At 38.8% G+C, this 16,953-nt stretch overlaps 1 protein-coding gene across 1 annotated transcript in view; it reads left to right on the forward strand.

Annotated features, from left to right (window-relative positions):
* Positions 1 to 16,953, forward strand: part of ARSK (arylsulfatase family member K) — a 57,107-nt gene that overhangs the window by 20,694 nt on the left and 19,460 nt on the right. The window contains exons 4-5 of the mRNA XM_077817204.1: positions 12,207 to 12,489; positions 15,987 to 16,158. Of these exons, the coding sequence (XP_077673330.1) occupies positions 12,207 to 12,489; positions 15,987 to 16,158 (455 nt within the window). The remainder of the gene's footprint in view (positions 1 to 12,206; positions 12,490 to 15,986; positions 16,159 to 16,953) is intronic.

Genomic DNA, 16,953 nt, shown 5'->3' on the forward strand with positions numbered 1-16,953 from the left:
TGTTTCCAAAAAGTCAGCTATCTACTGCTACCGGAGTAGAGGGTGGGCCCAGGCTCCCCACTCCCCTTCCCAACTAATCACTGAGACTGGGAGACAACAGAGACTGTGCGAGGGAGGATAACTTCTCCTCACCTCCCTTGCTGGCTTACGATGAAAATGGCTTAGTAGACTGTGACCCTTGCCTCTAGAGAGAGAAGGGCTACGTGGAGGGTCACAGTGAGCCTCTGAGGCTAGCGTAATCCGCCAGGAAGCGCGGTACCCACTGAGACAAGGTTGGAGCTTTGTCACAGTATGTTTGTATTTTTGTAGGTTAAAAATGTGCATCACTAACTTGTTGAGTACTGCGGTTATTCATACTTTTTAAAAGGCATAGCTGATCTTAACTGTATACAAATACCTCAAATGCACCTTCACTGAATCTTCCTTTGAGAAAGCAATGGTTCAGAGTTTGTGCAATGTAATGCAAGGAATAAATGATTATGTGGATGATTCATTCTTTTGCAGACGTGTCTAGAATAAAATTATTTAAGGCAAGTGTAAATTACTTTTGAAAGATGAAAATTTTCTGCATGGCTACATAAGGAGGGCCAGGACCAGATTCTGCCCCTCATCTGTCCCCTTTGTGCCACTCTTGGGTAGAGGTATCCCCACCTGTCATTCAAATGGCGTTATCCATTCTAAATCCAACCTCTTGGTTCCTATCCCTGGGGGAGAGAGTGCTTTGAAGTCCAGGTGATCTCCAACCAGCATAATGGGCTCCTTAGAGAATGTTGCAAGACAGAGTAGTACCATGGCGCTCTAATTTATACTAATTCATGATAGAGGTTGAACTGTTTTCTAGCTTCCCCAAAGATTATCAGAGCACAGAAGTGGCTATGGTGAAGAAAACTTGGTCAGACCGATAGATCTGGTGTCCAGATTTAACATTGAATCCCTGTTCTTGCTCCCAGAGCCAAAAGTTTCAGGAAGATTGGGGTCTCATTGCAAAGGCTTGAGTGCAGAAGGGTGTAAAATGAGTAAAATACGTTATCCTCATCACTATTACAGATGATCCTTTACACTATTGCAGGGCCAGATTAAGGCAATTATGGCCCCCATGCACCCCCCCCCCACACACACACACACACAGCAGCGGGAGGGGGGGGTCACCCTCCCGCCCCAGAGAGAGAAGTAGTGGTTTGGAGCCCCCTTAACACCAGAGGAGCATTAGCTGGAGTCCTCTTCCCCTGGGAACAGTATGGCCAGGGTACCTGAATACTTACCTCAGCAGCCAAAGTTTATCTGCCTCAGTGGTTGCGTGAGCAGGCACACTGAATTTTTCTCCTTCTGCCATACAGTCTTGTGTTGTTGTGATGTTGATGAAACAGCCCCTAGGCAATGGATCTTGATACGTAGGGAAATTCAGAGCTCTGAGATACTGTTTCAGGGTGTCCTCCGATTCGGGCAGATGTCACTACATTGGTTACAGTAAGGTCACATATTCAAGCTTTTTTTGGTAGCCATTAGGATTAGTAACTTCTTTATGAAAACTGAGAGTCTGATGTAATAACACGGCTCAAGGCGCTGTAGACATAGTCCTATAGTGCCTATGCCTCAATCTCGCCGTTTGGAATTCCTCCTTCTCTAGGGGAAAGAAATGAATTTGTGTTAACCTGCTGCCAGTAGAACTATTTTAGTATAATCCTTTCAAATTCTGTTTTGAAGAGTAGGATTTTAATTTCCAGATTTGGTTACTGTAGTATGGACACAATCTAGAAAAGCTTAATGACAGTTTGACTAGATAGCTAACTAAAGTTTGGATAATTGAGAAACTTTAATTTTCTATGGTGAAAAAAATCATGGAACAAAAAACATTAATTTGTTGCTTTTGTTACTTTCTGCCTTGCTCTACAGTCCTTTATGAAATTTCATCGCTGCCTGTTCTGTTCAGCTAAATAAACCCTAAAATGCTCAGGTTTGTCTAGAACAGTTAAGAAAGAAGAAGCCAACATATTTAAATTTATTTAAGAAAAAGAAAGCATGCAAAATTGATATACAGAGGAGATTATTATTATTATTGTATATATTATCATATATATAACATGACTAACATGATTGTTTAGTCACCCGGAGCTGAATTTTCAGGAGCTTGAGGTAGATTCAGTATTAATACAAAATATTATACAATCAGTGGTTCTGCACTGTCAAACTTGAGTAACATAGTAGTGAATCAAGCTCAGTGATTTTAGTCAATGTTTATCTTTGTGGTTTATGCCCTGAACCTGCTACGCTGAAAGCCTTTTGCAAGTTATTGAGCCTTCTCAGATTTCTATTTAGTGGTAGTTGAGGGGGATCAGCACATCACAGGATCAAGCCCTTACTGTTGCTTGAACACAAGTGGGTGGAGGTTGAGAATAAATGAAAATAAATACATGTTGAGTCAGACTTTTCTAGTGTATACGTAAGTGGAATTTTAAAATTTAATACTTTTCTCTCTAATTGAAAACTAAAACAACTTCTATGGTTTTTTGTTAGAGAAAAATGTGTATCTCATTCTAATTGCATCTATGTAGACATTTAAAAAGTCTAACTAGCCAATTAAATAATCTATAAATAGTGTGGAATAAATATAAGGAAGGTTACTGTTGCATGTTGAGTTAATTAGCGCAGTCCTGTTGCTTTGGTTTCCTGGTAAAGAGAAGGCTTGCAAAGAGAAACAGAGCTGCCCTCTCAGTATGGGATGTATGACTGTTAAGCTCAATAGACATATGGATATTTTAAAAATATAGATTTGATCCATACAACATGCAGTTGCTTCTGTTTTGAACCACAGAGCAAGAGTTTGCCCTAAACATATATCTAGGTTTGGCAGAATTTGACTTTTTTATATAATTTTTATGGATATGAATGTTTATTTTTAAACTTTTTTTCAATATTTATCTATTTAAATTTTCACAGTTGTGGGAAATGTATTGCACCCTCCCCCCCCCAATATTTAAAGACGATTCAAAAAGTCAAAGCTTTATAATTGTTAAAACAGAAATTGTCAACATCACAATGTCAAAATATACAAAGTAAATATCCTTAAATCTAACTCTGAGTACTCAAGCAGCTTTTTTCTTTTACTTTGTCTAGTTGTAAATGTTGATTAGCATCAACGGAAGTATTTTTTCAGTGGTTTGTGTATGTATGGTGAAATTGACATTTACCAACATTTACCAATTAAAAATCTAATCCTTCCAAGCCTACATATGTCTATTAACTGACAGCTATCTGACAAAAAATATGGGCTGTTAGTTTTCTTGGTACTTTATTAAAAAAAATTAACTTCCATTTGTCCTAGGAAACTGTTGCAGTTAGGGCGTTGATAAGAAAAAATAATCTTTGCAAATGTGAAGTTTCCATTTCTTAAATGTGCAGGAAGTATGTGATCATATACAATGATATTAAATGGTTTATTATGAATGCATCACAGCATGATCCTGGCAGATACCAGGCATCTGTCACTGCTGCATGATTAATCAGATTTGAGGAGGATGCTAATAAAGGGCCAGCTCTTCAGTAGCTGTAACTCAGCATAGCTCCTTGAAATTAACAGAGCCATGCCAGTTTACACCAGTTGAAGATAGATTGCAGAATAATCATAGACTCATAGGACTGGAAGGGACCTTGAGAGGTGAGGTCATCTAGTCCAGTCCCCTGCACTCATGGCAGGACTAAGTATTCTCTAGACCATCCCTGACAGGTGTTTGTCTACCCTGCTCTTAAAAATCTCCAGTGATGGAGATTCCACAACCTCCCTAGGCAATTTATTCCAGTGCTTAGACACCCTGATAGTTAGGAAGTTTTTCCTAATGTCCAACCTAAACCTCCCTTACTGCAATTTAAGCCCATTGCTTCTTGCTCTATCCTCAGAGGTTAAGAAGAACAATTTTTCTCCCTCCTCCTTGTAACAACCTTTTATGTACTTTAAAACTGTTATCATGTCCCCTCTCAGTATTCTTTTTTCCAGACTAAACAAATCCAACTTGTTCAGTCTTCCCTCATAGGTCATGTTTTCTAGACCTTTAATCATTTTTGTTGCTCTTCTCTGGACTTTCTCCAATTTGTCCACATCTTTCCTGAAATGTGGTGCCCAGAACTGGACACAATACTCCAGTTGAGGCCTAATCAGTGCGGAGTAGAGCAGAAGAATTACTTCTCATGTCTTGCTTACAACACTCCTGTTAATACATCCCAGAATAATGTTAGCTTTTTTTGCAACAGTGTTACGCTGTTGACTCACATTTAGCTTGTGGTCCACTATGACCTGTAGATCCCTTTCCGCAATACTCCTTTCTAGGCAGTTATTTCCCATTTTGTACGTTTGCAACTGATTGTTCCTTCCTAAATGGAGTACTTTGCATTTGTCCTAATTGAATTTCCTCCTGTTTACTTCTGATCATTTCTCCAAATCATTTTGAATTATAATGCTATCCTCTAAAATCACTTGCAGTCCCTCCCAGCTTGGTATCGTCCGCAAACTTTATAATGACAGGTTTCAGAATAACAGCCGTGTTAGTCTGTATTCGCACAAAGAAAAGGAGTACTTGTGGCACCTGAGAGACTAACCAATTTATTTGAGCATAAGCTTTCGTGAGCTACAACTGTAGCTCACGAAAGCTTATACTGAAATAAATTGGTTAAACTTTATAATGTATATGTGCATGTGCGATCTCACTCTTTAAAGTGTAACAACATACCTTTTGGGGAGAGAAAGGGCTAATGAACTCTGATCGTGTTACAACCCCTTGAAAGTTTTATAATACAGAATAATCAGAACATTACATTAAAGGTGAAGTTCACTTGTGTGCAGAGGGCTAGCATAAGGCCTGTCCACCATTTCGTGAGCTTAAGTGGGCTACAGGCCTTCTGCTGGCCCTCTGTACAGGGGAGAATTTCATCCTAAATTACTATTTGCACTCTTCAGGAATTCCAGGTTCACTTCTATTCTCCAGGCCAGCAGGAGTTGGGAGTTCTGTGGAAACATGTTCTGGACATATGAGGATTCTTCTGGCCAGTTAGGGAGTGGAATTGATTCCTGTTATCTCAGCAGTTTTCCCAGATTTACAAGCCCAGAATAAAGGACTGACCTTGGGAGCCAAATTCTTACATTGTCTGTGAAGCACTTTGTTGTACTGCCACTAGCCCGCCAGTCCAGCCCAGCTACCTGCAATTTTAAAGTAATACATTGAATACACATTTAATTTCATAAATACTGTTTAGAATAAAGAGAGTGTGTGTGTGTCTACATTTTTTTCTTTTGAGAACATTTTCAGGGAAACACATGTCTTAAAGATTGTTTTCCTTTGTGGACAATAATATTTTATTAAATAACACAGTGACAGTCAGGGTCCAGACACCATAAGGGGTCTGAATCCCAAAAAATGAACAATCGAATCAACTTGTATACAATGTTACTGTGTATAATATATCAATTAAGGTCATTTATGAAGGCTTGTAATGCTCTGAATTTGATGATCCTTAGGAGATGTGTATACAGGTTACGGTTATGAATGTATGCATGTATATATATGCAGACATTTGTAATTGTAACTAGGATGCAACCACAGCATTACCTCATAGCTGTGTGGGGAAGCAGTCAGGCAGGGAGGGGCAACTCTCGGGCTTGCTATGTCCACGAAACTAACTCCAAGGACCTAGCATTGTACAACCCAGAAAAAGAGCATGCTGAACATAAGAGCGGCCATACTGGGTCAGACCAAAGGTCCATAGCCCAGTATCCTGTCTTCTGACAGTGGCCAATGCCAGGTGCCCCAGAAGGAATGAACAAAACAGGTAATCATTAAGTGATCCATCCCCTGTCGCCATTCCCAGCTTCTGGCAAACAGAGGCTAGGGACACCATCCCTGCCCATCCTGGCTAATAGCCACTGATGGATCCTATCCTCCATGAAGTTATCTAGTTCTTTTTTGAAGCCTGTTATAGTCTTGGCCTTCATTATATCCTCTGGCAAAGAGTTCCACACACTGACTGTGTGTTGTGTGAAAAAATACTTCCTCTTGTTTGTTTTAAACCTGCTGGCTATTAATTTCATTTGGTGACTTCTAGTTCTTGTGTTATGAGAAGGAGTAAATAACACTTCCTTATTTACCTTATCCACAACAGTCATGATTTTATAGACTTCAGTTATATCCCCCCTTAGTTGTCTCTTTTCCAAGCTGAAAAGTCCCAGTCTTATTAATCTCTCCTCATACGGAAGCTGTTCCATACCACTAATCATTTTTGTTGCCCATTTCTGAACCTTTTCCAATTCCAATATATCTTTTTTTGAGCTGGGGTGACCACATTTACACGCCATATACAAGATGTGGGCACACCATGCATTTATATAGAGGCAATATGATATTTTCTGTCTTATTATCTATCCCTTTCTTCATGATTCCCAACATTTTACTTTTTTGACTGCCGCTACGCATTGAGTGGATGTTTTCAGAGAAATATCCACAATGACTCCAAGATCTTTCTTGAGTGGTAACAGCTAATTTAGACCCCATCATTTTATATGTATACGTGGGATTATGTTTTCCAGTGTGCATTACTTTGCATTTATCAACATTGAATTTCATTTGCCATTTTGTTGCCCGGTCACCCAGTTTTGAGAGATTCTTTTGTAGCTCTTTGCAGTCTGCCTGGGACTTAACTGTCTTGAGTAGATTTGTATTGTCAGCAAATTTTGCCACCTCACGTTTACCCATTTTTCCAGATCATTTATGAATATGTTGAATAGGACTGGTCCTGGACCATTAAAGTTAATGGAAAGACACTGAAGCTAAAAAGAAAACCCTAGCCTTGCAAAATTAAGGAAGGAGGGAGTTTTCTCTGCTTTGTGTAATCATGAATTGCCATAGTCTCAGAGTGTGAGAGAACAAAAACTGCAAACCCTTTTAAAAGAGAACATGTTTAAAGTGAAGCATATCCAAAAACTGAGGACTAGCATGTAACCAAGCTGCTGTCTAAAACACTGGATCTTCTCTAAGACAGAGGGCATGTTGGGAAACTGTTCAGAGGCAATAGGTAGGGAGTATTCAAAAAGGGAGTTTAACAAATATAGAATTATAAAGCCTGAGGTTGTGTATTCATGTTTATTTTCTGTGTAACTTGTATGTTTGCTTTTTCTTACTATTTCATCTTTGAAGCTGTGATTTTTCTATTAAATAACCGTTTTGTTTCTTTTTACCCTAAGCAGGTCTATATTGTGCAATCTGGGTGGAATGTCCCTGCCCAAGTGGACTGATAACAGGGGGGCATGTTTCCTTCCTTCAGGGATGATGAACCAGAAGGGAAATGTCTGAATGCCTTGTTGTTAAGAACTCAGGGAATAGATTTGGGGAGACTCATGACCAGAAAGGCTATTGGGGTCACTCTGCTATCAGTAACTGAGTGGGTGGAAGTCTGGGTGAGGCGTTGATTCTTATTCTTGTCTACTGAGATCATTAAGGCACCCAAATTTTCAAGGCAGGTGGTGACAGAACCCTTTACTTGTCTGGGTGATCCCCCAAATGTCACAAACACCTTTCTGCTAAAGATCGTGAAATGCTTTAGAAACTTCACCACATGCTTTTGAGGTCATTTAGGAACATTCTGTATCTGATCACAGTGACCCTGCCTCTTCCAGTTTGCCAATGATGCCTGTCTTGATGACTCATTGGCTGTGCTTTGAATCCAGTGTGGAACATACAGATGGAACACACATCCTGGGCTAATATACGAATCAAAATTTTAAAATGTTTGTCCTATCATGCTGTGTGCTAGCCTTGCTCAGTGACTATGTAATCTCATTGATGTAAACTTGGTCCCTATCCTCACCTTCACACTGCTTTGTGACCCACATTATTGCATCATATTTGAAAGTAGATTGTACGCTTGTTTTGAAGTAGGGGTGTGTCTTATTTTTTTCTATGAGCCACTGAACAGAGTTGAATGCTCTGTGGTGTGTTATATAGGGATCACATCAACAAGCACTGAAATGGGTTGGAACATGTCTGGTGTTTAACAGTGCTCAGCAGAAAACTGTATCCAGTTGCATCTACATGGGAAATTTGTAGCAGGATGTAACTAATTTACTTTGAATTTGTCCAGGACATTGGGACTAACTGCTGTGCTTCCAAAGAGTGACTTTTTAATGACTGACCCAGTTCTTCATCTTATCCAATAGACTAGAGTGTCAATTCTTTGATATTGTGGACAGTGACAGCTGCTGGAAGCCAGTTGCAGCTCCCAGGTCCCTGACTGTCAGGCTCCAGCAGTTAAGAAGGCACTTTGTTGTTGTAACTTCCACCTCTGATGTAAGCTCTGTAATGCTACAAGGAGATCAGGCGTAGGGGAGCTTAGCTATAGCACACCCCCTTCTTCTGCTGACTGACTCCTATCAGACCCTCAGCTCACCCAATAAGATCTCCTTCGTGCTTATGCCAGAGATATGCAGCTGGTGTAGGAGGCACATATACTGCCTCCTCCACCTTTACACCAACAGAGATCTCTCACACACACACACACACACACACACACACACACACACACACACACACACGAAAACAGCGACCAATTTAAGTTCATTTTGCAGAACCCGAGCATCAGAGGAGTTGAACACATTTGGACAGACTCTTCATTGTTACAAACATAAATCATGACGCTTTTCAGCTGTTTGAAAAAATTCAGTACTTATATCAAAAGGAAATAATGAGGAAGGTTATAATTTAGGCATTGGCCAAAATTTCCCAATCACCACGGCTGCTTGTCGGATAGCTGCTACCCTTCCATCAAAGTACTGTAGTGACTACATTTTAGTAATGTTGTATATTTATAATCGTGAGGCTCTTTTGAATGAAAGGTTGTCATAAACATAGAGATACGGGTAGCATAAAATCCCTCCAGGGCAGCTCTACTGAATCGCTTTACCTGTAAGGAGTTAAGAAACTCAGTAAACTAGTTGGCACCTGACCAGAAGGACCAATGAGGAAAGAAGATACTTTCAAATCTGGGTGCGGGGGGGGAGGATTTGTTTGTGACTCTCTTTGTTTGCTCCCTCTCTGGGCGGAGAGAGACCAAGCAGGTACAATATCTCCTGAAAACATGCCTGAAATGAACCATCTAAAATTACAAAAATTGTAAGGCAAGGAAATGCGTTAGGTTATTTTTTGTTTTGGCTTGTGAATTTTCCCTATACTAAAGAGGTAGTTTCATTCCTGTTTTGTAACTGTGAAGCTGAGCCAGAGGGGAATCCTTTGTGTTCTAAATCTTTTTATTTACCCTGTAAAGTTACCTGCAAAATCAGGATGGAAGGTGTGATTCTTTTACTTTTTCTTTATAAATAAAATTCTTCTTTTAAAAACCTGGTTGATTTTCAGTGTCCTAAAGAAAAGGTTTGATCTGTGCTCACATTGCTAACCAACTGGTTGGTATATTATTCTCAAGCCTCCCCAGGAAACGGGGGAAGGGGCTTGGGGGAATATTTTGGGGGAATAGGGACTCCAAGTGACCCTTTGCTGAATTTTTGTGTAAATCACTTGGTCGTGGCAGCAATACTGTCCCAGGACAAGGAAAGGAATTTGTGCCGTGGGGAAGTTTTTAACCTAAGATGGTAGAATATAAGCTTAGGGAGTCTTTCATGCGGGTCCCCACATCTGTACCCCAGAGATCAGAGTGACAAGGGTGCTATAGACATGTAAGAATTTTATTTAAAATATGTCAGTTGGGACCTAAATTACTTGAGTGGCCTTTTATATGTTTTCACTTATACAATAGTAGTGATTCCAGCTCTTAAGATTTTCTTTTCATTATTAAGCAACATTATATTTCTGTCCTTTATCTCTTCATTGTTTGTTTCCGCTCTCTAAGTTGTTATCTTTGGAGTACCATCTGTCAGCAAAGGAGGTATAATCCTACTTCTTTCTCATTACGAGTGTTATAAACAATTGTTTAAGATTCATTTCAAAACTTTTAAATTCTTGTTAGTAACTCTCATTAACTGATCATTAAGTCTTTGTTTACAGTTTGTGAATCTCTCATGTCTTCTTTGCAGAGAAGATGACCCCTTTAAACAAATCGTCTGATTTCTTACTGTGGTTTAATTAAAATTGTATGATGTATTATAGCAGAAAATACATATTTCTGCCTTCAATTGGTTTAACACTTCATTAGTATTTCTTCCTTTCAATCTGTGGATAAAAATATAGTTAATGGTGCATTTTATGGGGCATAGAGATTGCCCCATTTATTTCTCCGTCATCCTCTTTGTTGTAGCAATCCTTTCTCTCCTTTTTTCTCTCTCTTTCTCTCTCTTTCTGCCTAAAGATTTGTTTTCCTTTGGGACCTGTCAATACTTCTCCCCACTGCTCTAGTACTGGAGAGTGACCTGTTCCATTCCTTTTCTCCCAAGCCCCAAACTAACTTTATCTGGATGGTCAGACTGGCCTACATTTTTCATATATATATATATATATATCAGTGTTATATTTTAAGTTCTATATTACATTAAATATAGTAAGCAATGTGCACAAAAAAATCTAAACCATAATTGCACACAACTCTTTGTACAGGCAATGGATGCCTAACTATACAGTATGCAAGAAAGGGGTGGCAAAAATCAAACTGACCGCTTAAGTCCTCCAAACCAACCCCTGCCAGCAGAAATCCTAGTTCTTTTCTTCTTCTAGGGAACAGGCAGGCTCTCCTGTAGGCATCAAGTAAGGGAAGGAGCAGCTTAACCAAGTTCATAGAGCACTTACCTCAGAGCCTTGAGTCAGAGCAACCAAACTTAGTCAGAAAACAAGTCTCTAAGGCCCAGATTCAGCTAGTGTCCCAGGTCCTGTAACCTATAGCAGCCAGCTTGGCTTCTCATCCCTTTCTGTCTTGCTCAGCTTTCTTTTATTTATATACAGTCCTGAGGTAGGACAGCATGCTTTTTCATTGCCCTCCTGCCTGTTTTGGCCATAAATGGAAGACTGTCCTGTAAAGGGGTAGTACTCCCCATCACACTGATATTTTGAAAATTAGGTTCAATAAATATTATATCTCCTACTTAGATAAATTATGATGATTAATCTTGTTAAAATGGTTGTGATTAATTCAGTTAAGCATAACAAACATTTGTTTATCTTGGAAGTGCAGATAACTACACAAGATTTAAAAAGACCTAAAACTGTTTTATTGATAAAAGTGAGATACAAAGGTTTTGCTAAAAGTTAAGAACCTATTTGTAAAATTCCAAATGAGGAAGAAAAAGTACATGAATGTTCTTTAAAATATAATTGGCACTATACTTTAACAAAACTATATGGCTAAAGTCCTGAGGAATCTGCTGCTACATACTTTCTTTTATCATTCCTTGAATGACATGTAAGTTTCTAAGATGGAGTGGCACTCTCCAATCTTTGTTTATGATACTTCTGGTGTCATTTCCTTTCTCTGCCAGAGTGATACATCTGTAGTTCAGATTTCTCAGGATTTTAGAGATTCAGTAATTGTAATTGTCTGAAAATCTGGCTCAAAACATATTTGATCATGAAACTTGTTTCATTTATGCCTCTTAGGGCTCCATTGCCGCCTCCACCTTTCTCTGATAATGTTATCATCTGGAGTCAGCGGGTTGCACAGGGAAAGTCAGCAGAGGATTTGGTCCAAAGTGGCAGTGTTACAAAAAGTGGTATAGTAGAATCCAAAATAAAACGGTATGGTTTCAAAAGATGTGATGCTCTAGGTGGTTGAAACAGTCCAGTGGAAAATAAGTTTACATAATAAAATTTCAAGTTAGATGCAGCAGGTAGAATGAGCGATGAAGCCATAGCAAAAAGTGAAGAGAATCCGTTAAGTGAAGATATGGTAACAGGGTTTGGAAGTGCTGTATCTAAATGTTCATTTGCCAAAGTAGAACTGGGAGATGGATCAGAGGCAGGAAAAGAGCCCTATGGCATGAAATGACCAGGAATAAGAAAAAAAAGATTCAGAATTGGAAAAATATTAACTAAAGCAATGAATATATAGTTTAGCTCTTGGTTATTTCAATCTAATAACACTAATATTATATATAGAAATATGTAAATAAAATGAAGTTGCAAATTTAGAAAGATGTTTAGATATTTTAAAACTGAGGTGATGTTACTAGATGTTTAGTGCATGAAAAGAGAAGGAAATGCTTTCCACCCAATGCAGTCTTGTATTTTCAGTAACCGTGTAGAAGCTTGGACAAGGGATGTTGATTTCCTGCTCAGACAAGAAGGCAGACCCATGGTGAATCTTACTGGCAACAAGACATTTATGAGAGTGATGGAAGAAGATTGGCAGAATACTGATAAAGCAGCAAGTTGGATAAGGAAAGAAGCCACTAGCTTTAATCAACCATTTGTTCTTTACTTGGGGTTAAATTTACCACATCCATACCCATCACCCTCTACAGGGGAAAATTTTGGGTCTTCTACATTTCTAACATCTCCCTATTGGCTTGAAAAGGTATGTGAAAATGTATAGAAACTTAAATCAAAATGAATTTGTAACTGCATTTAGTATGTACATTACCTTATTTCGCACCTTATATAATTCACATCAGACTTGGGCTCAGGCCCAGTTCTGATATTATAGTGCACTGTATGGGCATCTGTGGATGAGATGTTAAGCACACTTCTTAAGGTTGCCCATGTAGAAGTGAAAAAAGAAGGTGACAACTCCAGTCTCTCTTGGCCAATATTCCCTGACTCGGTAAAACCATTTCTGATTCCAAAAGGAGTGTATATTAAACTGGACACTTAATGGTGTTTGTCTGTACAAACTTTGCACTCCTAGTCTCTAGCTCATTGTTTTATAAAGCATTTGGTAGCAACTTGAGCACAAGAGATGCTATATAAAATCAAATTGTGTCTGAATTCTGTGCTGACAGGTTGATCTTAACCCAGAATGGCTGCAAAGGTGCTAAATCAATGCCTTGCACAATGCAAATTTTTGTCTTTTCTGTTACCTGATGCTTTGATTACTAATCTAGCTCTTTCAGTTTTTCATTCTAATGCTAAGAAAAATCTCTCTGCTTCCATGTGTAGGAAATCAGCAGATTCCTTCTCCCAGAGAGAATGGTGTGAACAATTTCTGTTTATCTGCCTCTTGTATTGTCCACAAATGCAGTCTTACTATTGTCACAAAACTCTCTTGATTAGTTACCATGGCTCCCGCTGCCTAAATGACAACAAGATTTCACACAATCCAGTAACTCAGCAGTAGGCTTTGAAGAGACTTTACATTTATCTGCCCAGTCTTTACTACTGGGGTGCTGTAAAGTCAGTTTACCTATGTAATTTGATGGGCCACCTCTCACCATAATATCTGATATCCTTTCAAGCATTTAAAAATAGAAATAACAATCACACTCTTTCTTCATTCTTTACCTAGGAAAAAGTAGTTAGATTACGATGAGGTTTTTTAAATTTTTCAAAAATGTATTATTTTATTTTGAGTTGTATGTGAGAGCACCATGTTAAGGGAAAGCAAAGTCAACGAGATGTGTTTTTACATTTAGTTTTGAATGCAGGAAGGCCTGTGGTCATTCTGATCTGTTACAGGAGGGAGTTACATAAGATAGGGCCAGCTCCTGTGAAGATTTTTTTTTCCTGGTTTTACGAACCACCCTCCATTTGTTGACTGTTTCATGGTTCCAGCTGAACATGGTTGTCATGGTTATGAGGAAAAACATGGTCTCTCAAGTAGCTAGGAGCAATCTCATGGAGATCGTTGAATATAAGGACAGAGACCTTGAATTAAATTCTATCTTCAAGGGGGAGCTACTGCAGCGTGAAGCATCAGCATGATGTTTCTGGTACCCTGTGTTGCTAAGCAGATGGTCTGCTGCATTTTGTACGGAGTGATGCTTTTCCAGGGCACATGGCTTTGTTCCTAGATATGAGTTGCAACAGTCAAGCATAGAGATCATGAATTTAATGGATCACTATTGTCAGGTCTAAGTTCTTTAGGAAGGAGTTTAATCTTCTGGCCAGTCACAGATGTTGACTTAATGTGAGGGCAGAGGTCCTTGAGTAATGGGGAATGTTCTAGAAGAACCACCTTGTTTGAGGAACTTCTCTCTCCCTACTGGAATTCCACTCTTGCCTGAATTCAGCTGGAGCCAGTTTCTCATTTCATTTAGACACTGAGAAAACTTGGAGCGGTTGCTGTTTACATTTAATGTCAAGGAGATAAAGAGCCAGGTGTTGTCAATGTATGCTGCTGCTGGCATTTCAGACCTTGTTGTCTCACCAGCTCTTTTAATGACTTCGTATAAATGTGTTGGATAATATGGGAGAGAATACTGACTTTTGTGGGAGATGAGGGCTTTGGAGATGTTGGCACGAATGGCCATAATTTCTCTAGGGTTTGGTCTGAGAGGAAGAAGTTAAGGCATTTCAAAGTGTTTCTGTACCACCCAATAGCCTCTTAAAGGTGGGACAATAGTATTTGGTGGTTAAAGGTACCAACTGCTGCAGAGAGGTCTAACAGGTTGAGTGTGGATGTACTTCTCTTGTCTATGGACAAGGATTCATTCAGCAGAGAATTGCTATCTCTGCAACATGCCCTGGCTTGAAACACAATACTGTCAGCTGATAGGTGGAGTTGGAGGCTGGTTTTGTTCTCTTCTTAATTAGCCTGATAATAGTGTATTTAATCAAGAAAAGGTCATGGAAATGACATCCCAGTGACCAGTGGCAGCTGTGCAGAGTCTTTAGCACTAGCTAGAGTCTGGGGAGCTCTCTCCACTGCTGAAATCTTCTACCTCTGATGCCTCAGCTCCCCATCAGCATTAAATAAATGAGCAGTGGAGGCTCCAGATGTACCTTGCTTGTCCTCTATCAGTCCCACAAATTCTGTCAAGATGCCACTACCACTAGGACACATACATACATATTTAGAATCTAAAGTCATTAGAGCCTGTGGAGTTTTCTCTCTTGTGGTATTTTCATCAAGAATAAAAAATAAATTCTGTTGATTTTGTTTCTTAGGATGATATTTACATGCTGCTATAAATACTCACTGTACAAGCCCTGACATATCAGTTTTGTTAACTCATTTTGAGGTGCCAAGTGTTCCTAGCCCAGTCTCCATTGCCTTCCTATACTGCATCTAAGCCTCCCAGGACCTGCTACTACATTGTGACCTAGGACTTGTCAACCCTGCCTTCAGCTGTGATTATTAATTAGTAAGATCATGGAAGAGTTAATAAACTACTTTACTTTGTTTTTCAAGTCATGGAGGTTTCACATTGCCTAGTTTGTAATTCACAGTTCTAAATATTTAGAAATAATTCTTGATCAGTAAAAACAAACATTTTAAAATCTGAGTCAAAAGGCAATGCTTATTTTTATATTCAGGGTCCAGTTTGCAAATGTGTGTGCCTAAATAGAACATCTCCATTATAGACGATGGCATTTAAATTGGCACAAGGCATCAAACTGGCCTAATTGCCAATCTGAGCATCCAAATGCCAGAATTTATATATCCAGTATATATTTGAAAATTAGACTACCCATGTGAATTCTTTTTCCAAGATACAAATTTCATGCCAGCTCTTCTGGAGATTTTCCCAGAAAGAGTAAATTGCCATGTTGATCTATTTTCCCAGATGACACCTAGTCCTTTGGAGGCACATGGTACAACATTTTTCTTTTATGTGGTGCTATGCCCACACTTCTGAGATTAGTTACTGAATATAGTTCTAAAAGACTGGGTCCTTTATCTGTCTTTTGAGATATCAGCTGGCAGGTCACATGCTGCTGGGTCCTCCTGTAGTTTTCCAGCTGATTTTTACTGGTGTCCAGGCTCTTCTTTGCAAGGTGGTGATTGGATATCTGTAAAAGTAACAGATAGTAAGCAGGTGCTGCATGGACCACGGTTTGAGAATTTCTGATTTAAACCCATTGTAAAGCATTAAACTCACTTGCCAAAATAACTTAATTTACTCTTGTTTTTAGGTGAGATATGAAGCCATTAAAATTCCAAAATGGCCTCCTCTTTCAGACATGCACCCAGTAGATTATTATTCTTCTTACACCAAGAATTGCACTGGGCAGTTTACAAGGAAAGAAATCAGAGATATCAGAGCATTTTATTATGCCATGTGTGCTGAGACAGATGCCATGCTTGGTAGGTAATCTTCCAGAATAATAATACAGAAAAGAGATTTGAAGCTGTTAGTAGATAACTCTGATCAGACTAGCCTTTTGTAAAGAATTACTCAAGGCAAAATAGCTTCCTACATATTGCATAAATGATGCATGTGCAAAAGAACTGGATGGCTTAGAATATTGCTGTCAGATTTGGAAGGATTAGAGTTTTGGGTGGTAAATGTTGTTGATTTCACTGTACACATACAAACTGATGAAAAAATATTTCAATTGATGGTGATCAAAATTTACAGGTAAGCAAAGTAAAAAAAATCATGCTTAAGAACTTATTGAAGGTTGATTTAAGGATATATCTTTGTATATTTTGACATGTGATATGATATTTTCTGTTTTATAGGTTTTAAACTTTTAACTTTTTGATATCATTAAATAATTGCCTACGGGGGCCCCTTCCCCACTGTTTTTCTTGCAACTGTGAAATTATCCATAAAATCCATAAAAATAGAAAAAAATGCCTAAACAAACATCGACATTACCTGTTGAAGTTTGGTTTTTTTAAAATAAGAGTTCTGCCAAGCCTACTAATGGACCATTTTACTGAGTGTTCTCACTTACCAGTGTGAATTCAGACCAGGATGGTAATTGTATGTTGAAAGGTTTCAGAGTAACAGCCGTGTTAGTCTGTATTCGCAAAAAGAAAAGGAGTACTTGTGGCACCTTAGAGACTAACCAATTTATTTGAGCATAAGCTTTCGTGAGCTACAGCTCACTTCATCGGATGCATATTGTGGAAAGTTTAGAAGATCTTATTGTA

This window comes from Eretmochelys imbricata, chromosome 5, assembly GCF_965152235.1.
Source record: "Eretmochelys imbricata isolate rEreImb1 chromosome 5, rEreImb1.hap1, whole genome shotgun sequence".
Taxonomy (NCBI): Eukaryota; Metazoa; Chordata; order Testudines; family Cheloniidae; genus Eretmochelys; species Eretmochelys imbricata.